Below are 25,568 nucleotides of genomic sequence, written 5' to 3' on the forward strand. Positions count from 1 at the left end.
AAGAGAGGTAACTTTTATTTTGGAAGTTCAGGAAACATTTCCTGGGAGAGAGAGAAATTTGAGATAAACGTCAGAGGTTTTGGTAGGATTTAACATGGAGATTTAGGTACTGTGTATACTAGAAAGGAGAATAATGTGAAGTTTGGAAATCAGTAGTGCTATTTCATATGCATTATTCATTACTTTCTAACTTATAGAAAGAGAAAATCTACTTTAAAAAATTCAATTTATAAACTTTCACAGATTTATTTACACCAGATTAATACTACCTAGTATTGTATTGTCCCTTGTATTTTCTTAATTACAGATCATCTGTGTAGGAATCCCTTACTTTACTTGAAACCTCTGTGTCCACGTGAAAGGCAGAGAGAATTCGACCTTAATAACGTTAACATAAATTTTGTCTTGTATACTATTATAAATTTTTTTCAAAACACTTTTAGACTGACTTCACGGAATGGAATAACATTATTTATTATATGGCTTATATTTCCTATCTGTCTCATTTGATCTTCAAAACTACCTAATATTAGGGCTGACTTACCTTAAGAAAACTTACTCTCAAAGAATCAATTTTCAACCTAAGGTTGCACAAAGCTTCAGTGAGAAAGAATCCTGTAGTTCTTTGGATGCCCCTCATCCACTTATTTTTTATATCATCCGATTTCATATCTTCTACAAATTTGATAAACCTATCTATGTATTTCTTTCTGAATCATTAGTAAAACTGTTTAGTATTAAGGGGCATGTAAAGAAACCTTTTTCAAAATTGACGTGATCGAATATCAGCATCCTGGATACAGCTTTTCAGTTTCTTCTGAAGAGCTTTTCAGTTAGTTATGAATCTCAGAAACCACTGTTACGTATCTTGTATTTCTCCATCTTGCCATAAAGCAGTGCTTCTTAATCAAGGGTGATTTTGCCTTCCAGCAAAAAATCTGGCATATCTGGAGTGCTATTTTTGGTCATCGCAACTGGCGGATGCTGCGGCATCTAGTTGGTAGAGGCCAGAGTTGCTGCTAAACATCCTACAGTGCACCAGAGAGCCCCCTGCAAGAATTATTTGGCTCAAAATGTCAGTAATGCAGAGGTTAAAAACCCTGCCATAGCCTATCGGAAGACAATTTGGTAGGTGCTTTGTTACAGTCCAGACATCCCTGTTTCTAATATTCATCTCATCTACTAGTCCTGTAACTCAAAGAATAAATGATGGCTCAGGCCAGCATAGTTTAATCTCAGTGAATCTCTGTCTGCTTCTGTTAAATACTCTCTTTTTGGTTTTTGTTTGTTTGTTTGTTTTTTATTTTAATTTTTTATTGAAGTATAGTTGATTTATAATGTGTTAATTTCTGCTATACAGCAAAGTAATTCAGTTATACATATATGTACATTCTTTTTCATATCCTTTTCCATTATGGTTTATCATAGGATATTGAATATAGCTTACTGTGCTATACAGTAGGACCTTGTTGTTTATCTATTCTATATATAATAGTTTGCATCTGCTAACCCCAAACTCCCGCTCTGTCCCTCCCTCCCCCCCCTCCCCCTTGGCAACAAGTCTGTTCTCTGTGTCTGTGAGTCTGTTTCTGTTTTGTAGATGAGTTCATTTGTGTCATGTTTTAGATTCCACATATAAGTGGTATCATATGGTATTTGTCTTCTCTTTCTGACTTACTTCAGTTAATATGATAACCTCTAGTTGCATCCATGTTGCTGCAAATGGCATTATTTCATTCTTTTTTATGGCTGAGTAGTATTCCATTGTGTATATGTACCACATCTTTATCCATTCATCTGTCGATGGACATTTAAGTTGTTTCCGTGTCTTGGCTATTGTGAATAGTGCTGCTATGAACATTGGGGTGCATGTATCTTTTTGAATTATAGTTTTGTCCAGATATATGCCCAATAGTGGGATTGCTGGGTCATAGGGTAGTTCTACTTTTAGTTTTCTGAGGAACCTCCATGCTGTTTTCCATAGTGGTTGCACCAACTTACATTCCCACCAGTAGTGTAGGAGGGTTCCCTTTTCTCCACCCCCTCTTCAGCATTTGTTATTTGTTGACTTTTTAATGATGGCCATTCTGACTGGTGTGAGGTGATATCTCATTGTAGTTTTGATTTGCATTTCTCTAATAATTAGCCATCTTGAGCATCTTTTCATGTGACTGTTGGCCATCTGTAAATACTCTCTTTTTGCCCTGCTCTTGATATTGTTGTGTAGAATTGTTACCAAACCTTTCTCCTTCTATATTTCTGTAGCTGGGGATCTGCCTTTCTCTTTTTGACAATTAGGACTCCATTTCTCCTCTTTAATCTTTAGAGACTTCTTCCATTTTATATGATGATTCAGGGTCACTGATATCCTTTAGCAATTTCATTCCCAAATTCATTTTGACTAAAGCATCATTATAAGAGCTAGATGCTTTCTTATAGTCTTTTTTCCCTAGTTTGCTCTTCAGTCCCCTTTCAGTAGTGCCTATTATGAGACCTGAAAAAAAATTCAGTGGCATATGAAGAGGGAGAACTGAAAAGGACATAGTGAATAATGAAGCACTAGAGTATCTGGAATGATTATTGAGTGTCTGAAACATCTTTGAAAATGAACAGACTGTTGTTTTCTGGTGACACATATTTTGTTGTCAGGTACTTGTGAAAGTAGGAGAGATACAGGATTGTACTCCAGAATGCTAAGGAAGTAGGATTATGTTATGAAAATGTCATTAAGCACTAATAAAACAATATACAGGTGATTTATACTTGGTCTTAGCATATAAACCAGCGTTGTTATGTCCTCTCATGTGCGGGGAAGTGGAATGTGAATGGAAGTGGAGAATTGCATTGCTGAACCACTCCCTTAACTCTTCCGGTCAGTCGAGTTTTCCTTCTATTGCCCGTTTCATGCTTTAGAGTTGTACGAAGCTCTGGATAATGTACCTGTGGCTAGTTGTGTAAGCCCTCCCTCCCCTAACCCTGAACCTCCTTTTTCTTTTCCTAATTGGTGCAGTGGAGATGGAGGAAGGAGGCGAGTAAGTAGTAAAATGTTTACCACTTTCTTCTCCTGCGTTGTTTTCTCAGTAATTGAAACCAGCTGTGACTTTCCATGGACTGTTATTCCTGCTCTGGGGAGGACTCTATATGGTAGATAACATCACAGCACAAGCCAGTACTTTTTTCTCTTAATGATAAATATCATTACTTACCTACCTCACTAGACCTCACGAATTATTAAATAATTTTATTCTTAAAATATAACTGACTCCATTTGATTCTAAGAGGATTTATTAGTAAAGAATCATGATATCTCTGAATTTCTTGATTAAGGATGAGCAGTCTCAGTTTTATTTCATTATACTGAAATATATCTGATTCACCACGTAAATCATTCAGTGATTCACCCCAGAATGTCTGATTCTCACACCCTATAGGTGGTGCAAAGATGACATGTGTAGTTTCTCTTCCGTCTACTTAATTAACAAATGTTTATTGAAGACTTGGAATATGCATGAACCTTTCTCTATGTCCACAACCAAAATGACAGTTTGGATTTTTGACTCAAGGAAGTATTGGAAAGGAACTTAGTAGAAAAAGGCTCTAACGACTCAGATTCCCTTTTTAGTTTCTGACTTGTTGCAAAATAAATTATTTTTAATCTCTGTAACCAAATTCTCTCCGATGGTCTCCATTAATTTGGTTTCTGTGTGTTTCACACTGAAGGAAAAAAATCAGAATCCCAAACTCTCAGCAGTAGGAACTTCAGAATTAGATTTTTTTAGAGACCTGCACATTATTTTCTTGCTCTTTCATTTGTTATCCTTTTAAATAAATGAATGTATCTAACTCAGAGTGGCAAAGCAATCTTCTCTTCCAGGCAATTCCTCTGCTGTATGTTGGATAATGCTAGTTTACGTGGTGATTCTTACCACATTTGAGGTTATGTTGTATATAAATAAAAATAAATGGTGTTTTTATAAGGAGTCAGATATCCTGGGGGGAGATTCTAAGTGTTCAGTTGCCCATGATTTTCAACTAGGTCACAGAAATCTGACTTAGATCTGTTTATCATTATTTTAAGTTAATGCCAAGAAGAGAACACAGTTTTGCCTTTGGCTTCTGACAAGGCAGAACAAATTTAGGCTCATTACAAAACAAGAACAAATGTTAAAAAAGAAAAACAACCATAACTTTATTTGGGATGTTCCATCTCTACACACTGTGTAGAATTGTAAAATATTTATTTTACATAAGGATGGTCACAGCCTTATAGTTACAGGTCCATGTAACTATAAGGACTATGGAGAAGTTCACAAATCACAGGACACTAAATGAGCATTAAATCAAGCAAGTCAATATTTTTTTTCCTTTTTGCATAACTGTATTTCACTAGAATTGGTCCTGCTTTCCAGGGGGACTTGGAGAACCATTTATTTTGTGGTTAGTAGAGAACAAAGGACCTTGTATACAATTTTTGCTTAGTACAGTGAAAGCATACTTGAAATTTCATGCAGAATATTTCCATATTTTTTCTTGAAAATTACATTTTTACTCAATATTTATGCAAATGTTTATAAAATTATGTCTATGTTTAGATGTAGTATATTTTTGGGATCTGTAGCTTGAAGACATTGTTAACTTTAAACCCATTGTAAAAAGATCTCTAGTAGAGAAGGCTTTGGAAAGAAGCTCTCTTTTAGGAGTGATGTTTAAGGCTAACCTAAAGAACAAAGTGATGCATTTTTGGTTTTTTGCCAGCTTAATTTTACTGTTTTCATAATTTTTTTTTGAGCTTTGAAATTTGGGCTTAATTTTTTTTGACTGCATGAATTCATTGTATGACTAGATCACAATGTATATAGCCCTTCCAGTTTTAATTATTTTTGTTGCCTACATTTTTAATGTTCTTAGTAGTGTGATGAATATATTTGTATATAAATGTTTGTCAGCACCTCTCATTATCTCTAAGAATTACTATGCTAAAGGTTATGAACTTCTTTAAGGTTCTAGATATATTTTGCCAAATTGCTTTCTAGAAAAGTCATACTATTGGGTTGACCAAAAAGTTCATTTGGGTTTTTCGTAAGATGTTACAGAAAAACCCAAACGAACTTTTTTGGCTAACCCAGTAGTTTACACTTTCATAGTTAGTGTTTATATTAGTACAGACTTATCACATTCTCACCAGTATTGAGTACAGTAGCTACAAAATCTATGTGACTATCCACAGATTTTTCAGAATTATAGAAGGGAAAATCTTAAAAGAGTTTGTCTGGTCCAACATTTTGCAGAGGACAACGAATCCCAGATAATTAATTAAAATAACAATAGAAAGTCGAAGTCAGGTTAGCATTTTAGTTTTCTGGACTTTTGGTTCAGTATTGTTTTCACCAGAGAATACTGCTTTATTGTTTATTGAATGTTTATTATAACATGGCGAGGTACTATACTGGGCACTTTGATTTTTAAAAATCTAATCTTTCCAATAACCCAAATGGTGAGTGGTTTGAAACTTTACCATTTGTAGGGAAGAGGAGCTAAAGAAGAAAACGAAGGCAGTCTTCAAACACTGAATGTGAAAAAAGATTAATTAAGGAAAATAGGTGGAATTCACAGGGAAGTGTTTTGGCTTAATATAAGGAAGAACTTTTCTAAAGAGTACAGTAGTGCTGTTCACCAAAGAAAGAGGAGGTCACGTTGAATTACACTGCTCAATTTTGAAAGTATTTAAGCCCAGTCTGCATTTGCCAGGAATGTGGAAAATGGAATCCATGTATGGAATAAGAGAACTAGTTGACTAAAGATAATGCATTATAAAGAATGTGGTAGAGTACCTGGCATGGAGTTTAATGTTCAATAATGATAACTATTATAAACTAATTATATCATAAATTAGATAAAAAGATACCATGAAGTCCCTGAAGCTAGTGACAGAATAAGCAGAGATGCTAATAAATAATGGAAGAAGTAAGCAAAGAAAAATGGAGAGGAGGGAGAAACTAAAGCCAAACCTTTTCTGTCTCAGAAAGCCAAGGGGACAGAGTTTCTAGGAGATAGTCAATTTGTTGTAAAATATGAGACGTAGGTTAAAAAGAAAGAGAAGTGTAATACACAGATGAAAAAGATACGATGAAAGAAATGAAAAATCACCCAGAATCCCCTATCCAGAGATAAAAGTTGGTAACATTTTATTCTTTTCAGATCTTTGAACGTGAATTTAAAAGCATATCTATAAATACGTAGATGGGTAGATTTAGATATATCACTAAACATCTTGTAGTATCTCTTTTATCACTTAATACACATACGAATATCTTGATGTCAGTAAATATGGATATGCATTATAATTTTCGGTTGTTGCATAATTCATTACATGGTTGAACATAATAGTAGGAATTCAGGTTATTTGTTTTCCCACTTTATAAACAATGTTCACTTATTTCTATCTTTGGTGCAACTGTCATAGTTGAGGCTGTCTTTTTTGTCTAAACTGTATTAGTCCCTTAATTTTTCCTTCATCTTTTCTTGCCCTCTTGCAGTCTTTTCTCCATACTTTTGAATGGACAAATGCCATGATAAGCATTTTTGTACATATATCTTTGTGTACATGTTCATTTGTTTTGTTTTTTTTTTTGGCCTCGGTGTGCAGCATGTGGGATCTTCATTCCCCGACCAGGGATCGAAGCTGCGCCCCCTGCAGTGGAAGCGCGGGGTCTTACCCACTGGACCACCATGAAGTCCCTGTTTTAATTAATTTATTTACTTTAAATTTTATTTATTTAATTTATTTATTTTTGGCTGCGTTGGGCCTTTGTTGCAGCGCGCGGGCTTCTCATTTTGGTGGCTTCTCTTTTTGCAGAGCCCAGGCTCTAAGCCTGTGGGCTTTAGTAGTTGTGGCTCGCGGGGTCTAGAGTGCAGGCTCATTAGTTGTGGTGCACGGGCTTAGTTGCCCCGCGGCATGTGGGATCTTCCTGGACCAGGGCTCGAACTCGTGTCCCCTGCATTGGCAGGTGGATTCCTAACCACTGCGCCACCAGGGAAGACCCCCCCCCCCGATTTGTTTTTAGACTAATTAGTTAGAAGTGGAATTGCTGGGACTTTCCTGGTGGTCCAGTGGGTAAGACTCTGTGCTCCCAATGCAGGGGGCCCGGGTTGGATCCCTGGTCAGGGAACTAGATGCCACCTGCATGCTGCAGCTAAAGATCCCACGTGCCGCAATGAAGATCCTGCGTGTAGCAACTGAGACCCGGTGCGGCCAAAATAAAAAAAAATTAAAAAAAGAAGTGGAATTGCTGGATCCAACTAATGGGTATGCATTTGTGAGGTTTTGATACATGTTGCAAGATTGCCCCCCGTAAAGATTTTTTTTAATTTACTATTTTAAAATACTATTGCCTATTGCGTATGTAAAGGTCCCATTTCCCTACACCCTTGCCAACAATCTTTTTAATCTGGTAGTCTTAGAAATTCTTGATCTCACTAAATTTCATGCTCATCTGTTACCTGTGAATATTTATGAGATTGCTGGAGAAAGCGTTAAGCTAGGGATTGCAAATATCTACAATACCATTGTTTCCCTTTCTGAGTCTATACCAAATATCAGTGATTGATCTTGTTTGAGTTAATTGCTTAAGGACAATTACAATATTTTATATACTAAGGAAGTTCTTGAATGAAGGGGAAGAACTATAACAGAAAAACATAGTGGTTGACTTGGTCCATTCAGTTCTGGGATTTTCTGTCATACTGCTTGTACACATGGCTAGGGGTAGTGGAAATGGAATGTTACTGCTTTTGGCATTTTTAAAGCGAGGGAAAAACTAGTAGAAGACTGTCATTTTGCAGATACAGTTTAATTTTGTTCTTTCTCCATTAAGGAAATCCTTCCTCCCCAGAAGTACAGTTGTTGAATTCAAAACAAACCAAGTAAAAATTATAAAATTTAATAAGCTCTCAGATAAGATTGGAAGTCTTGTCTTGTATATACTAGATATGCTTTTAACTTTGCACTTACTGCCTAAGAAGATATATTGGATATCTATACTTAGGAGGTTCCAGTTTTGTGGCTTTCTTATTTTATTTTATTTTTATTAAAGCCAGGATATCAACAATGCTGTTATTATTTTTAAAAATAAATAAATACATTTATTTATTTATTTATTTAGGGCTCCATTGGGTCTTCGTTGCCGCACGTGGGCTTTCTCTATTTGCGGCAAGCAGGAGCTACTCTTCATTGCTGTGTGCGGGCTTCTTGTTGCAGTGGCTTCTCTTGTTGTGGAGCACGAGCTCTAGGTGCGCGGGCTCAGTAGTTGTGGCTCGCGGGCTCTAGAGTGCAGGCTTAGTAGTTGTAGCGCACGAATTTAGTAGCTCCATGGCATGTGGGATCTTCCCGGACCAGGGATTGAACCTGTGTCCCCTACATTGGCAGGAGGATTCTTAACCAGTGCGCCACCAGGGAAGTCCCAGCAATGTTAATTTTGTTTTGAATCTTCTTTTAAGGGGATTTCGTATAATTTGTTTTGACTGCTAAGGTAGAATAGTTTGTTGTGGAATGCTACTGGTTTGGTTATGCTACAGCTTAACTGTGTCTAGGGATTTAAAATAGACAAACCTTAAATTATAAAAAATTGGATTTCAATAATATAACAATTCATTATGTTGTTATCTTAGAGAAGAGGGAAGGAGTTTCAGATTATATTATCAATGGTTACTAGGATGGTTATGAGTGATTTACGTGGCTATCGTACCTAAGTGGAATGGGGATAATGTCACCTAACCTTTGCAGAACCATCTGAATCAGATGGCAGAGGCAGAGAAGGACTGGTTGTCATGTAGGAAGAACAGATATATGAGTGACTAAACTTAGTCTGTTGACTCTTGTCAATACATGGATTGAAATCTGGTAAGTGTATCAAGCCTTGGATGTGCTTAGAAGGATTGATGAATGAATTTTTAATTTAATCTTGAAGGTAGATTGGCTATAGTTGAAGATAAGAAAACAAGTATGCTTTACCTAAAATCTTTGGTTGCAGGTTAAGAAGAAAACCTAGCTTGTTGTAAGCAAAATGGAATTTATTAGAAGGCCATTGCTGAATGTCATTGCATGCAAAAATAAACCTTTAGCACCTTAGTTTAAACACATTAGTTCAGCAAACTGATCAAGGGTAAGATTCGCCCCACCTTGTTCAAGTGCCCACTCCTGGTCCGGTTTGTGATGGCAAGGAATATGGAACCATCTAATAAATATATCTGTGGTTATTGGAGGCCCCTGGAGGGTGGAGTGGGGTGTAAGTCCTTAGGGAAAGTAGGCTTATAGTGAACGGTATGGACATCCTCAGAGGTGTCTACTCTGCTCTTGCTTTAAATAGTGGATTACTTTTTACATTTAGTACTCAGAAACCTGTAAGAGTTATTTATGCTTTGTAAAGTTTATAGTTTAATTTTAATATAAATATAATAATTAGAGAGTCAGACTAAATCCTTCTTGATTTTTACATATCTTGGATACTTTTTTGTTTGAGATGGCAGCACCTAGGAACAGCACAGTGCTTGGCATGTATGACCCTTAGCAAATACTAGTAGTTGAATGAGTACTTGAGAGGAGGTAAGACCCATTCATATGTGGCCTTGAATACCAAACTTATAAAGTGAACCCTCCCTCCCCCACAGTGATCTGACCTAGTCTTCACAACTGCCTTTTAGATTTTTCTTTTTATTGGATTTCTTTTGTTATTAGGCCAAAGTAAAAAGCTTTTTATCTTGCGAATCACTGAATCAAACAAAAAAGTTTACTGAGACCCTTTTGAGGCGCATTTTTGGGGTCTTTAATTATCTATGCATTGTCATGAATGCTTAGAAAGACTTTTAAAGCCAGATGTTCAATGGAAACTTTTTGGAAAGAAAATGTTATAAGACAAAGTGTTTAAAGTCTTCAATGAATAGTTAGATATTGCTAGATAGTCCACCTTCGATGTATAGCTAGACTCTGACAACTTCTTAACACCTCTGCAAATACCACCCTAGTCCAAGGCTTCAGCATTTCTTCTGGAACTATGTAGAATAGCTCCCTAAATGGTCTCCCTGCATTTGCTTTTATCCTTTGACAGTGTGTTCTCCAAAGGACGTGACTTAAGTTGGATTACGCACAACTCTGCTGAAAATTCTCTGGTGGATTCCCATTCTAAAATAAAACCTAAAATTCCTTCTGTGATCTACAAAGTTCTATGGGATTTGGCCTCTACCTCTCTCACCTTAACTCTTGTGGTGTACCCACTTCATTCTGCTGCAGTCACAGGAACCTCCAAGCACACTCAGTTTAAGGCTTTTGCACTTGTAGTTTTCATTGCCTGAACATTCTTGCCTGAGGTAACTTCATTTCAGGGCTCTCTTCAAATGTGGCTTATCGAGAAGCTTTCCCTGACTACCCTATCTAAAAGAGCACCCTTCATCACTCTCTAATTCTTTTCATTCTGTCTTACTTTTCTTCATAGCACTTATAACTTGACAGTATATGTTTATTTCTGTATCTGTTTCCTCTTCTAGGTTCCAAGCTCCATGAGGGCAGGGATTTTGTCTTTTTTATTCACTGCTGTATCCTCAGTGCCTAGCACATAATGGATGCTCAGTAATTATTTGTTGAATACATGAGTAAATATACACGTTTGTGTACTCTGGGTAGTAATTGGGGGAGATGGTGTATTACAGACCTGGCACTGGTAAATGTGAGGATAACTGTTGAATTTAGGAGATAGGAAGAAAAGAAAATCATTAGCATTCCATAGCACTTGTATATTTTTTATAAAGTTGGTGGAAGTGGTTGCTTTTGTAATTAGAATTGATATTTTATCAAGCCATATCTGATCATATTTCATTTAAGATGAAGAAGATGACTTTGTGTGTAAGAAGGCAGCCTCTAAGTCAAAAGAGAATGGAGGATCTCCAAATAGTTATCTTGGAGCATCAAACATGAAAAAGAATGAAGAAAACACTAAGACACTAAACACTAAGAGTAAGCCTTTGTCACCGATGAAACTTACCCCCACATCAGTGCTTGATTATTTTGGAACGGCAAGTGTCCAAAGATCGGATAAGAAGATGGTGGCAAGCAGAAGAAAAGAGGTGAGTGTTCTACAGGCAAGCAGGAATGTTCAGGATTTGTACCCGTTCAGTTATTCATAAGAGGTGAAATTGGATTTTATGAATAGACCAACATTTTATTGATGAAAACAATTTTCCTATGATTATGGGTAAAATGTATTGCTATTATGTTGGAGGACGACCAAGTTAGAATATCACACATTTAAGTTTTTAATATTTGAAAGTGAGAAAAGATCATTTAAGTCATAAGAATGAATTGTGATTCTTAGAATTTAAATACTCAGAATGCAAACTCAATTTTACTCTTGACCTCAGACAATATAATTGTTCCCAAATGAGGTCATGAACACATAACTTAGAATAGAGCCTCCCTATGCTATACTTGTGACCTTCTCTATTTTGGCTGATGTTGGATTCATCTTTTCCTGGACATTTAGGAAACAAATACAGATAAGTTAGTGAAAGTAGTTCCCTGCGTGGAAGCCTGCCGAGCAGTGTGTGTGTTGATTTCTTTAGTACCTCTGTTAGACAATGTAATCTTTCTCATGTATTGGTGTGCCAATGTTCTGGACTACTTCTGAAGCCAAGACGTTAGTCTCTAGGGTTTTGGGGGGTACTTCTTTTGAATATTTCAATAGAATTAAGTGAGAATCATCTGTCTGTAGGATATTTGCTTGTTAAGATATTGGATGTGGTCACGGAGTAGCCATGAACGTAATTTTTGGCTGGTGTGCATTGAGTCTATTTCATAACTGATAGATTTATCTCTCATTGGTGTATTTATTCAGCTAGTTAAGAAAAAGCACCTTATTTTGAACTTAAGGTTTATGCTGATCTTGCTTGATTTTCCTTGAAATGTAGCCTTCACAAAATGCAGATGATTCCAGATTAAATGATGAAGCCATCGCCAAGCAATTGCAACTTGATGAAGATGCAGAGGTATTAGCATTTTCTTTAGATATCATTAGCACCTTGATGTTGTCACTTGCTATTTAGTCTACTCAGGCAGACAATTAAGATAGTTCTAGTTTCATTTTGGATTGAGCCTCATTGTAAGAGTTATGTGTAAAATAAGTTAAAATCTAATACTATATGAAAATCTAAGTTTATAGAAAAGATAATGAGAGCAGAGGATAACTAAAGATTTATTATTAGATTTCTTTGAATGGAACCCTCCTTTAGAATAGTTAAAATAATTTAACTTGGTCATATCTCTTCTCTTTCCACTCTGGGCAATCTCATCTACTTCTGTGGCTTTAAGTACTATGCATATGCTGGTAATCTCTAAATCTATCTTCAGTTCAGAGTGCCCTTTGTAGTGAACCTGTTACATTCATTCAGTAAGTATTTATTGAGCACTTACTGAGTGCGTGGCACACTTCTAGGTGTTAAGGATACCGAAATTAAAAAAAAAAAAAAATGTCAGATCATTATAAATACTACGAGGAAAAGTAAAGGAATGATCAGTGGGGGTTATGAGTGTTCTATTTGAAATACAGCGGTTAGGAAAACCCCTCTGAGGAAGTGACATTGGGGCACATAATTCATGATAATGGTGAGCCATGGGGCTTCCTTCTACCTGGAGGAAGATTTCCTCTAAACATAGAGAATAGCAGGTGTAAGCATCCTGAGGTAGAAATGTTTGAGTTTGATGAGTTTGGAAGAAATGACCAGCAGCAAATCCTGTTATGTCATGACTGGTCTTTGGTACCTACTGGAAGGACTTGGGATGGTAAGGAGTTTGGATTTTAGTCTCTGTGAGATGAGAAGCCATTGGAGTATTGAATAGAGAAATGACATGACTTTTGATGGATCTTAAAAGAAAATTATTCTGGCTGCTATGAAGCTAAAGAAACCACGGTGGGCAAGAGCAAAAGCCGATCATTTTGGAGACTGTTACGGTAGGGGAGGTGAGAGAATATGTTGGCTTTTACCAGGATGGGGGTAATGGAAGAGGTAGTGAGAAGTGGTCATCATCTGTATATGCTTTGAAGGTGCAACCTTCAAGTTGTTGCAGATAGACTGGACGTAAGGTAGGAGGGAAAGAGAAGATTCAAAGATGACTCCATGTTTTTCGGCTTGAGCAACTGGGTGAATGGTGATATCATTTATTAAGACTGGAACACTGGTACAGGGATATCAAGAATTCAGTTTTGCACATAAGTTTGAGATGCCTAATAGGCTTCCAAATGGAGATGCAGAGTGGGTAGTTGGGTAGAGGAATCTGGAGCTCAGGGGAGAGGTCTAAGCTGAAGATATTTATTTGGGATCATTAACATTTGAATGGTATTAAAACCAGTGTAACTAGATGAGATCATGGGGAGAGAACGTAAACAGAAAAGAAGTCTCAGGATTGAGCTCTGGGGCCCTGTTAACAATGAGAGGTCAGGAAGAGAAGGATGCTCCAGCAGAGGAGATTTAAAGAAAGTGGCTAGTGAAGTAGGACAATCAGGAAAGCTTGGTATTTAATTTTAATTTATTTATTTATCTTTTTTAACATCTTTATTGGAGTATAATTGCTTTACAATGGTGTGTTAGTTTCTGCTTTATAACAAAGTGAATCAGTTATACGTATACATATGTTCCCATATCTCTTCCCTCTTGCATCTCCCTCCCTCCCACCCTCCCTATCCCACCCCTCTAGGTGGTCACAAAGCACCGAGCTGATCTCCCTGTGCTATGCGGCTGCTTCCCACTAGCTAGCTATTTTACGTTTGGTAGTGTATATATGTCCATGCCACTCTCTCACTTTGTCACAGCTTACCCTTCCCCCTCCCCATATCCTCAAGTCCATTCTCTAGTAGGTCTGTGTCTTTATTCCCGTCTTACCACTAGGTTCTTCACGACTTTTTTTTTTTTTTCCTTAGATTCCATATATATGTGTTAGCATACTGTATTGGTTTTTCTCTTTCTGACTTACTTCACTCTGTATGACAGACTCTAACTCCATCCACCTCACTACAAATAACTCAATTTCGTTTCTTTTTTATGGCTGAGTAATATTCCATTGTATATATGTGCCACATCTTCTTTATCCATTCATCCGATGATGGACACTTAGGTTGCTTCCATGTCCTGGCTATTGTAAATAGAGCTGCAGTGAACATTTTGGTACGTGACTCTTTTTGAATTATGGTTTTCTCAGGGTATATGCCCAGTAGTGGGATTGCTGGGTCGTATGGTAGTTCCATTTGTAGTTTTGTAAGGAACCTCCATACTGTTTTCCATAGTGGCTGTATCAATTTACATTCCCACCAACAGTGCAAGAGTGTTCTATTTTCTCCACACCCTCTCCAGCATTTATTGTTTCTAGATTTTTTGATGATGGCCATTCTGACTGGTGTGAGATGATATCTCATTGTAGTTTTGATTTGCATTTCTCTAATGATTAATGATGTTGAGCATTCTTTCATGTGTTTGTTGGCAATCTGTATATCTTCTTTGGAGAAATGTCTATTTAGGTCTTCTGCCCATTTTTGGATTGGGTTGTTTGTGTTTTTGTTATTGAGCTGCATGAGCTGCTTGTAAATTTTGGAGATTAATCCTTTGTCAGTTGCTTCATTTGCAAATACTTTTCTCCCATTCTGAGGGTTGCCTTTTGGTCTTGTTTATGGTTTCCTTTGCTGTGCAAAAGCTTTTAAGTTTCATTAGGTCTATTTTATTTTTTTGTTTTTATTTCCATTTTTTTTGTTTATTTTTGTTTATTTTTGTTTTTATTTCCATTTCTCTAGGAGGTGGGTCAAAAAGGATCTTGCTGTGATTTATGTCATAGAGTGTTCTGCCTATGTTTTCCTCTAAGAGTTTGATAGTGTCTGGCCTTACATTTAGGTCTTTAATCCATTTTGAGTTTATTTTGGTGTATGGTGTTAGGGAGTGTTCTAATTTCGTACTTTTACATGTACCTGTCCAGTTTTCCCAGCACCACTTATTGAAGAGGCTGTCTTTTCTCCACTGTATATGCTTGCCTCCTTTATCAAAGATAAGGTGGCATTATGTACATGGGTTTATCTCTGGGCTTTCTATCCTGTTCCATTGATCTATATTTCTGTTTTTGTGCCAGTACCATACTGTCTTGATTACTGTACCTTTGTAGTATAGTCTGAAGTCAGGGAGCCTGATTCCTCCAGCTCCTTTTCTCGTTCTCAAGATTGCTTTGGCTATTCGGGGTCTTTTGTGTTTCCATACAAATTGTGAAATTTTTTGTTCTAGTTCTGTGAAAAATGCCAGTGGTAGTTCGATAGGGATTGCATTGAATCTGTAGATTGCTTTGGGTAGTAGAGTCATTTTCACAATGTTGATTCTTCCAATCCAAGAACATGGTATATCTCTCCAGGAACACTCCCCAACTCATTCTACGAGGCCACCATCACTCTGGTACCAAAACCAGACAAAGATGTCACAAAGAAAGAAAACTACAGGCCAATATCACTGATGAACATAGATGCAAAAATCCTCAACAAAATACTAGCAAACAGAATCCAACAGCACATTAAAAGGATCATACACCATGATTAAGTGAGGTTTATCCCAGGAATGCAAGGATTCTTCAATATACGCAAATCAATCAACGTGATACACCATATTAACAAATTGAAGGAGAAAAACCATATGATCATCTCAATAGATGCAGAGAAAGCTTTCGACAAAATTCAACACCCATTTATGATAAAAGCCCTGCAGAAAGTAGGCATAGAGGGAACTTTCCTCAACATAATAAAGGCCATATATGACAAACCCCCAGCCAACATTGTCCTCAATGGTGAAAAACTGAAACCATTTCCACTAAGATCAGGAACAAGACAGGGTTGCCCATTCTCACCACTATTATTCAACATAGTTTTGGAAGTGTTAGCCACAGCAATCAGAGTAGAAAAAGAAATAAAAGGAATCCAAATCGGAAAAGAAGAAGTAAAGCTGTCACTGTTTGCAGATGACATGATACTATACGTAGAGAATCCTAAAGAAGCTACCAGAAAACTACTAGAGCTAATCAATGAATTTGGTAAAGTAGCAGGATACAAAATTAATGCACAGAAATCTCTTGCATTCCTATACACTAATGATGAAAAATCTGAAAGTGAAATTAAGAAAACACTCCCATTTACCACTGCAACAAAAAGAATAAAATATCTAGGAATAAACCTACCTAAGGAGACAAAAGATCTGTATGCAGAAAATTATAAGACACTGATGAAAGCTTGGTATTTTATGTAAGCCAAGTGAAGAAGGTATTTCAAGGGGGAGTGTTCGTCTCTGTCAGAGGCTCCAGACCTTGGTACCTGCTGTTTGAACCTCCTTCCTGTTTATTAGCTTAAGTGTGACTTTCTCATATTCCCTAAACTATGTTAGAAATCCCTTCTGTATGCCCTGTAGCTACTATTAACGTTTATTTGTGTCTTCTTAAATTGCTATTTCAGTGTCTTCCTGTATGTAGACTTTAAACTCTACCTCCCAGGGCTGTTTATGTCTCAACTGTTGTGACATCAGTGTTCATCTTAGTGCTTGGCAAAGAAGAGGCTCTTTTTTTTTTTTAAACGTCTTTATTGGAGTATAATTGCTTTACAATGGTGTGCTAGTTTCTGCTTTATAACAAAGTGAATCAGCTCTACATATACAAAGAAGGGGCTCTTGATAACAATTGTTGTGAGAGAACAGTATTCTAGTCTTCTGAAATATGCTGACTTTTCACATTTTATTAATTTGGCAGTTTATAGTATGTGTTTTCAAAATCTTTTTCCATCTTATTGACGACACTGAATTTTATAAACTACATACAGATATCCACATGACTCAGGGTAGGACAGATGGCCTAGGTAAGATCATGAAGTGATGTTTTTAGGGACCTGACTTCTTATCTGTCTGAAATACTGGAGGCTTACCCTATCCTTTCCAAACCAGGTGTGGCACTTTGTATCACAATCCTCTGTTTTCCCATTTCTATCACATTCTTTCAGTATCCTGTTTGGGTAACTTATTAGTCTGATGAAGGACTTTCAGAGTGTTAATAACTGACTGATGATGTCTTTCCTAATTATCCCTCTAAGAGCATCTATTTTCTTTTCCCCCCCTCACTTTCACCTTTTGGTTTATTCATTTAGTGAATGTGTGCCCAGAATCTAACATGCAAGTCAGTATGTTAAACACTATCTGCTGTGCTAATAAACATTGTATTAAAATATAAGACTTTTGGTCACATGATGCCATAATTACCAGTAATGAATTTCTAATGGAAGTATTTAAATTTCTTCTGTCTTCTAAAACATCTAGAATCCTCTTTACTAGAAGTATACTACCTAGTGTGAAATTTTAGAAAAATGGTGTAAAGTTCAACCAGAAATCCTTGCAGGACCACTGGAAGTTTAGAGTTTGAAGGACCTTTATATGATGAAGATTTTCATATTGTTTTTAGAAATTAGATGTGTAGTTCAGCTATGGTGAAGAAATATTAGGCAATAGAGAGTATATTGATCTGCATCTGTCTGGCTTGCTTATAGTTCTTTGTAGCTTGAGTTAGTTCATTTTATAGACAAGAGGAGGCTTGGTTACTGAGCTCTTACCAGGCTTATACCAGTTTCTAAACCTTTTCTTTTTGATTGGGTGGATTTTGAGGTCCTTTCCTTTGTTAGAATAATAGATTGTATTAGGCCATTTTATCAGGGAGCATAAAACCGTTTAATTTATCATGAGAAATATATTCTACTTCCACACGTTCTCTTCTGGAAGAGCTCCATTTTACTGAAAGTAAAAATATTTGGAAATAACAGCGAGGTGACTAGAATGTCTGCGTGTTACATTAGCATTTTAGGAAAACTTCTGATATAATGACTTAAATTTTCAAAAGTCAGGACAGATAAATTACTACTGTGTTGTACCCCTTAAACTAATATGCTAATGTTAAGTCTACTATACTTCAATTTAAAAAAATATCAGAACAGATACATTTGAATTAGTAATTGAAAATAGAAGTTTGATGATATTAGTGATAGTTGCATTAGTATGTATCTTACTGTGTGTGCAAAGAAGGTATATAATTTTCTTGGTTTATAGATTCAATTCTATGTGTGCCCCGCCCCCATCCCCCACAAGGCTATTGTTTTTCTGTTAGGATAATGATTCTCTCCTGAACTCTTTTCAGAGTTTAAAATTAATAGAGATGAGAGATCTGTAAGTGTTGCATTGGGACCATTAAGAAAAAGCTAAAGACTTGGAACTCTATGCTCAATTTATCTATCATGCCTGCAAAACTAGAGATATATGTTCTGCAGTCTAATTTGGCTTAGCGAAAGAAACTTGTGATACTCAGCTATTAAGTGAAAAAATGTCCTAGTTACTTTCTGGGAAATGTTTTTCCGGTTTCTTTTAAGCATCATGAACCACACATTTTAAAACTTTTCATTTACAAAAAGAAAAAAAGCAGCTCACTGTGTTGACGCTTTTTACAGCTAGAGAGACAACTGCATGAAGATGAAGAGTTTGCCAGAACATTAGCCATGTTGGATGAAGAACCCAAGACCAAAAAGGTGGTGTTTTACCAGGCTGTTTGCACTCTGAATATACAGTACAGATCAGTGTTCCCTTTCAGACCTGTGTAGTCTAGGCTCTGGAGATAAAACCATGAATAACTCTTGTAGAGAGAAGCTAAATTATTTTCATTTATTAAAATGTTTTTGGAGAAGCTCATTGAGAAACTTCTTCCTAAAGGAAGGTTGATAGAGCCAAAGCCAACCAAAACCCTTCTTCACAAAACAAGTTGTAACTTTTACTTACTCTCTGTCACAAAGGGGTTCTCATGTACTTGTTCAGAGAATAACACTTGTAAAGATTCCGATGGAATCTGAAGTTTAATAATTTTAATATTAATTACTGTCTTTTTAAAAACATAATTTTGCTGTTTCTAGTTAGCTAACTTTAAGATCTGTATTAGGACAGTCTCAAATAATAATGAGTGCATTTTTGGGAATCTCTAAAAGCATCAAGATTTTTTTCTTTAAGCACTTGATCTCCAAAAAATTAGCCTTATTTCTGTTAAATCACATTCTGTTAATATTGTCATCAATATCTGACTATTTTAAAAGATTTTACAGCAGGCAGGTGTAATACAATAGGGTATGGTGGGGACTTTGTCATTTGAAAAGCCTTACTTCATCTAAAGGCATTTAAATTAGAATTATTTTAAAAAAATGCTGTATCATGCACCCCAATTTGTGACCTCTTTGTAAAATGTAGAGTTTTGAAGGAGCAGTGAAGAGAATGGACATTTTTTTTCTCTTGAGAAAATACTCTTTATTTTTCTTTTGATCTTTAGATTGTTTTTAATTTAGTCTTTTGGGTTTAGATTTTAGTTTTTAACTGCATAATGCTAACAATTTGAGAATGGAGATGAAACCAGCAGAAACAAGGCTTTCATTTTCAGACTCACAAGTGGGGAACAACTGGCATAATTTTTTATAGATGTATTTTTTATACCCTTTCATCTGTTTCCTCATCTGTAAAATTAAAAGTAATAAAACATGTTTCATTTGCCCCAGAAATTTTGTGTATAAATGAATGAAAATTTATTGTATTGTTCCTCTACTTTGGAAGATGACCCTTAATCTTTGGTTGATTTTAACAACATATTTTGTGGTAATAGTTTTCCTGTTGTTTGTCACATTTGACACTTTTTACGTTTTCTTAGGCTCAAAAGGACCCAGGAGAGAGAGAGACGTTTTCATTTGTACAAGCCAGTTTATATAAAGCAGAAAAACCTAAATATCATCATAAAGGTAAAACTAGCAGAAAAAAGTAAGCTGGAACATTTATCTTTATCGAAGAAAATTCATGTAACCATTTTTAAATGTTCTGTTCAGTAATTACCTGGTATTCTTAGATAGATATTTCATAGGAGTGCTGGAGCGTGTTCTACTTAGACACCTAGGAAGCTGTTTGGATATTAGTTGGTGTAGAATGCCTGTCTGCTCTGATTGTGAGAAATGTATCATAGCTCTCGGCTTCATGTTTATTTCCAAGTGTAGTGCAACTGTGTGGACTTCAATACGTGAAGACAAAGAACTAGATGTTTCAGGCTCATAGAGTTGGCTCATAGTTGTCCAGGTCATCTGAAGCTCTTCTGCTCGTTGTCTGTAGGTTTTAGTTTTTTTTTTTTAGTGGTTCTGATATCTAACCATCTGTTAATATAGATGGGCTTAATCTTATAAGTATATCTGTTCATATAATTTTAGTCTTGAAATCCCAAGATTCTTTCAGACTTTATTACAAACAGAATTTTTTATGTAACATATTTTAATTAACAACTTTTCTCTGTGTGAATTTCAGATCATTGACATTTATCTGTGGAATAAAGTCCATGTTCTCAGATGTAGTTTACCATATTATTTCAATTAGTGAGTAATTTATATTTAAAAAGGCAGATCCCTTAATTTGAACTGGTTATACAAAGAAGTAATATACAGATGTTTAATTTTTAAAAATAAATGTTCTGTATAAACTGAAGAACTAAAATCTTAATGTGCATGTTATGAAGTCACCATATGACGTTGTGTCCTATTAAGACTATTCAGTTGAAAAATGAAAAAATAATCTTGATATTGGGTATCATTTTCCAAAAACAACAATCATAATCTTTTCTTTCTTCCTAATAAAAACAGAACAATTTTCAGATAACAGAAAGAATTGCAGTCCTAAGAAGCAAACTAAATATGAAAGTTCAAAAGAATCTCAGCAACATTCCAGGTCATCTACTCATAAAATAGGAGAAACTTCTTCTCCAAAAACCAGTTCCAAGCTGACACTTTTGAAAAAAAAAGAAGAAAGTTCTAATAAAGAAACAGAGCCTATGGCCTCAAAAAGAAAAGAAAATGCCATTGAGTTAAAAGAGACAAGAACTCCTAAGAAAATCAAAAGTTCTCCAGCTAAAAAAGAGGTATAAATTTTCTAAAAGCATATCATTTGGGGGCTGTGTGTTGATCTTGGTTTGATTGTTTTCAAGTTTTATTTCGAACTTTGTAAGTCATTATAGTACTTTTTTTTTTTTAAATAAATAAATTTATTTATTTATTTATTTTTGGCTGCGTTGGGTCTTTGTTGCTGCATGCAGGCTTTCTCTAGTTGTGGCGAGCAGGGGCTACTCTTTGTTGCGGTGCATGGGCTTCTCATTGTGGTGGCTTCTCTTGTTGCGGAGCAGGGGCTCTAGGCGCACAGGCTTCAGTAGTTGTGGCATGCGGGCTCAGTAGTTGTGGCTCGCGGGCTCTAGAGCGTAGGCTCAGTAGCTGTGGCACATGGGCTTAGTTGCTCCGCGGCATGTGGGATCTTCCCGGACCTGGGCTTGAACCCATTTCCCCTGCATTGGCAGGCGGATTCTTAACCACTGTGCCACCAGGGAAGTCTTCCTTTTCGTTTTTTTTGCTTGGGGCTAACAACTTGGCTTATACACCCAGTCTACCCTGAGGTATGTGCCTTTAGAGAGAGTCAAAAGGTTTGAGAAGGGCTGATGGCAGGGATATTTATAAGCCAGGCACGTGTAAATTGGGGAGTACCTCTGTAGCTAAAATTGTTAATATCAGGATCAAACACTGAAGTGACTTAATGTTTATTTATTGATATGTATTTTTAATTTTACATTAAATTTGCATGACTTTATTCAATTTCCTCTCCCTCTCCCCGAAGTCTATAAGTCCTGAAGATTCTGAAAAGAGACGCACTAATTATCAAGCTTATCGAAGCTACTTAAATCGAGAAGGTCCCAAAGCTCTGGGCTCCAAAGAGATACCGAAGGTAAGAGTACTGAGAGGATATGTCATGGCCTCTGGTCTGTGGGTCTATGTATGTATTTACCATGTTTATAGTAGCAGAGAATTAATAATTAAAAATGAACAGAAAAGCCTTAGTCACCATCTTTACGATTTAGGAGATAGGCTGTGGCAGTCACAAGATTCATGCTCTTTGCCTTCATGGTGCTTATGGTCTAACTCAGGAAAGAGACATTAAGTAAATTATTATTTAATTATAATTGTGATATGTGCCATAAGGGAAAAATCCGAGATTCTTTTAGGGGGTGTGACAGAGGAACCTGGCCCTAAGAGGAGTTGTAAGTGGGGAAAAGTATGATCAGATTTACATTTCAAGGAGAGCACTCTGGCTGCTGAATATAGAGTGCAGTGGAGGGGGAGGAATAAATATAGGGAGATCAATTAGGAGAGATAGTGAGAAATAATAGTGACTTGTCTAGGCTAGTAGCAGTGAAAGGGCTGAGAAGTGAACTAGCTTCGATGGAAAAGGCAAAATCTGTAGGACTTGGCTCTCTTTGGCGCGTGTCTTTTGTATTATCAAGTTAACTTTCCAATCAAGAGATTATGTGCTGTTGCCTTTAAGTTGCTCGCAGGTTGTTAGATTTACTATCATAGGGTAAACAGCCAGAGAGAAGGGCAGGAGCTCAAACTTGTTTAGTTTTTTCAGAATTGAAACTTTCATTTTTTAACAATAGCAAGATATTCTGTAGGTGCATTGCATCTGGTTGTTAAAGTTTTACAAGTTAACTAGTAGTTTAAATATTTAAAAAAATGAGAATGGTATGAATGGATAATTTTAATACACTTTCTTAACCACATTGGACATATATTTTTTATTGCTGGTTTTATAAGTTTATTAAATGTTAACCTACATAAGAATTTCTCAGGATTTAATTTGTTCCTGCTTATTTGCTGTAAATTTCCTGTAAATTTTTTCATGCTGAGATTATTTATGATGTCGAATGAGAAAAATCAACTTCCTGCAGCTTTGATGCCAAATATTTCTTTGGAAAGCTGTCATGTAATTTCCTCTCTGCTTGAACACTTTGGTTTTTAGGGAGCTGAAAATTGCTTGGAAGGCCTTACATTTGTAATCACAGGAGTGCTGGAGTCCATTGAACGAGATGAGGCCAAGTCTCTAATTGAGCGTTATGGGGGAAAAGTAACAGGAAATGTCAGCAAGAAAACAAACTACCTTGTCATGGGTCGTGACAGTGGTCAGTCCAAGAGTGATAAGGTGGGTACTGCTGTGTTCTCAGCACAGTGAAGTAGCCTGCTTGCCTTGGCAGGCTCTTCATGTGACCATATGTAGTAATGTCCTTTACACAGAGTGAGATGAAGGAAAAAAATGGAAAAATAATTTCTTCATTATTTCTTCTCCACAGAAATGTTGTTTGGCTTTGACCCTGGGATTTTGGTTTTCCAGTTGAAGGCACAGTTCCTATTTACTTGGCTTTCTTAGTGTAGTATTCTAATCAAAATATTTTTTTGAAGATAGAAGCAAATGCAGTTTTCCTCTTTTTCTAGTCCTAAGTATTCCTATATATGCTGCTGTGGACTCCATCTTAAGTTTTTTAACTGGAAGATCTTTTTATTGGAAGGTCTGTTGCACTTAATTCCAAGTAATAGAATACCTGACTAACTGTGGTTTTGACAAATAGCTGCTTATTTCCTTACCTTATGAGAATTCCAGAGGCAGGCAGTTGCGGGGGATGGTTCAGCACCTCGGTGATGTAGCTAGACTTAGTGCCATCCTCCACTTCTGTCTTCATGCACGTTGCCTTGTGTTGCAAGGTAGCTGCCACTCTCAAGTTCACATGTAAGGCAGGAAATAGGGAGCAGTGACAAGATGTCATACTAGCTGTGACTGACCTTATAAGAGTTTTCCTGGAAACACCTCTTAACAGAATTCCACTTAAGTCTCAGTGGCCGGAGCTGTCACATGGCCATTCACAGCTACACGAGAGGTTGGGGAGGATGAGGACTTTTCTGATTCTCAGACCAATCATAAGTCATCACTTGGAGATGGACACATTGGAGTTCTGTTAGCAGGGATAAGGTGGAGGAGAATGTCTGCCAGCCGATCTGGCTTTGACCCTAGTGGCTTTGACCTTTGTAGGGCAGAGGGAGAGGTAAAGCAATCCACAGAAGTGGCAGTGTGATACCTCAGGTGCCAACCCACCACTCTTAGAGGAGGTATCTGTTATTTTCTTTCTTTTTAATGATACTTTTTCATGAACGTGGTTTTAGAAAATATTCCAGTGTTATCTAATTTACAAATGTGGTTTTTCACCTTCTGACAAGCCTGAGAATCATATTTTTTTTTTTACAGAAAGTAATGGTTTCAATGATTTGCATTTTTAATTAATAGGCAGCAGCCTTGGGAACAAAAATTATTGATGAGGATGGCCTATTGAATCTGATTCGAACTATGCCAGGCAAGAAGTCCAAGTATGAAATAGCAGCTGAAGCTGAGGTTTGTATACAATGAACTTGACTTATTTAAGTTGGTGTATAGCAACTTCCCTGTTTCACAGAGACATTTCTTGGGTGGATGAAGGTCTGTGGGCTAAAAAATTAACTTTTCCTTCTACCGCAAATGAACTTACCTTATTTCCTTTTGAGTGGTGGACTCTGCTGTAGGCTGTTGTCTTTGATGTATTTCCTTACCTTTCTCAAAGGAGTATGAGGAGGGAGAGGGGACCTTGTATTGCACTTACCATATCTACTTAAACCGTCCATATTTTCCATATTCTTGCAATAACATTGTGCAAAGGTTCTTGCTTAAGAGTTCTTTGAAGGATATACTATAGGTATCAGCATGATAATATTTTCATTTAGAACTATATTAGGACTTTTCCAGTTGTGACAGAAACCAAGCCGATATTAGCTTTAGCAAAAAGGAAAAAATTTTGACTCACATAACTAAACTCTGGGCAGTTGGATGTAGGAACTACTGCATGTACAGACTGCAGTGCTTTTAGGACCCTTTCAGTTTCTGTCTCTTTACTTCTCCTAGTGTTAGCTTTATTCATTTCCACTATATACAGGTCTTTTCCATGTGTAGGACACAGGGGTGCCAGCAGCCCAAGTTTAATGTCCCCAGCTCTGTCACCCAAGTGGTGAGGTGGTCTTCCGATTTATTCCAGTTAGAAAAATCTTGGGGAATGATTTGGATTAGCCTGTCATCAGTGTCCCCTAATGTTGACAGCTTACATAGCCGTAATACAGTTATCAAAACCAGGAGGTTAACATTCATGCCATGCTGTTAACTTCACAATTCCCCCCCGTTATCCTTAGGATCCCACACTGCACTGAATTGTGTCTTCTTAGTCTCCTCCAATCTATGATAGTTCCTCAAGTCTTTCCTTGTCTTTTTATGACCTTGATTTGATGAGTACTAGTCAGTTGTTTTGTAGAATGTCTCTCAGTTTGGGTTGTTGATGTTTTCTCATGGTTAGATTGAGGTTATGCATTTTTGGCAAAGAAGAACACATAAGTGATACTCTGTCCTCCTCAGTGCATCGTATCAGCTGTGCATGATGTCGATGTGTCTTATTACTGGTGATGTTAACCTCTATTACTTGGTTAAGATGATTTCTGCCTGGTTTTCCCACCGGTGAAGTGACAGTTTTTCCCCTTTGTAATTGATAAATATCTTGGGGAGATACTTTAATACCTTGTTTT

At 36.6% G+C, this 25,568-nt stretch overlaps 1 protein-coding gene across 2 annotated transcripts in view; it reads left to right on the forward strand.

Annotated features, from left to right (window-relative positions):
* The window catches only part of RFC1 (replication factor C subunit 1), a 73,198-nt gene that overhangs the window by 25,649 nt on the left and 21,981 nt on the right, over positions 1–25,568 (forward strand). For both annotated transcript variants that reach the window (XM_059923179.1, XM_059923180.1), the window contains exons 5-12: positions 10,874–11,115; positions 11,956–12,033; positions 18,537–18,614; positions 19,772–19,859; positions 20,742–21,016; positions 21,760–21,867; positions 22,939–23,118; positions 24,253–24,357. In XM_059923179.1, coding sequence (XP_059779162.1) covers positions 10,874–11,115; positions 11,956–12,033; positions 18,537–18,614; positions 19,772–19,859; positions 20,742–21,016; positions 21,760–21,867; positions 22,939–23,118; positions 24,253–24,357 — 1,154 coding nt within the window. The remainder of the gene's footprint in view (positions 1–10,873; positions 11,116–11,955; positions 12,034–18,536; positions 18,615–19,771; positions 19,860–20,741; positions 21,017–21,759; positions 21,868–22,938; positions 23,119–24,252; positions 24,358–25,568) is intronic.

Source organism: Balaenoptera ricei, chromosome 5, assembly GCF_028023285.1.
Source record: "Balaenoptera ricei isolate mBalRic1 chromosome 5, mBalRic1.hap2, whole genome shotgun sequence".
Classification (NCBI taxonomy): domain Eukaryota; kingdom Metazoa; phylum Chordata; class Mammalia; order Artiodactyla; family Balaenopteridae; genus Balaenoptera; species Balaenoptera ricei.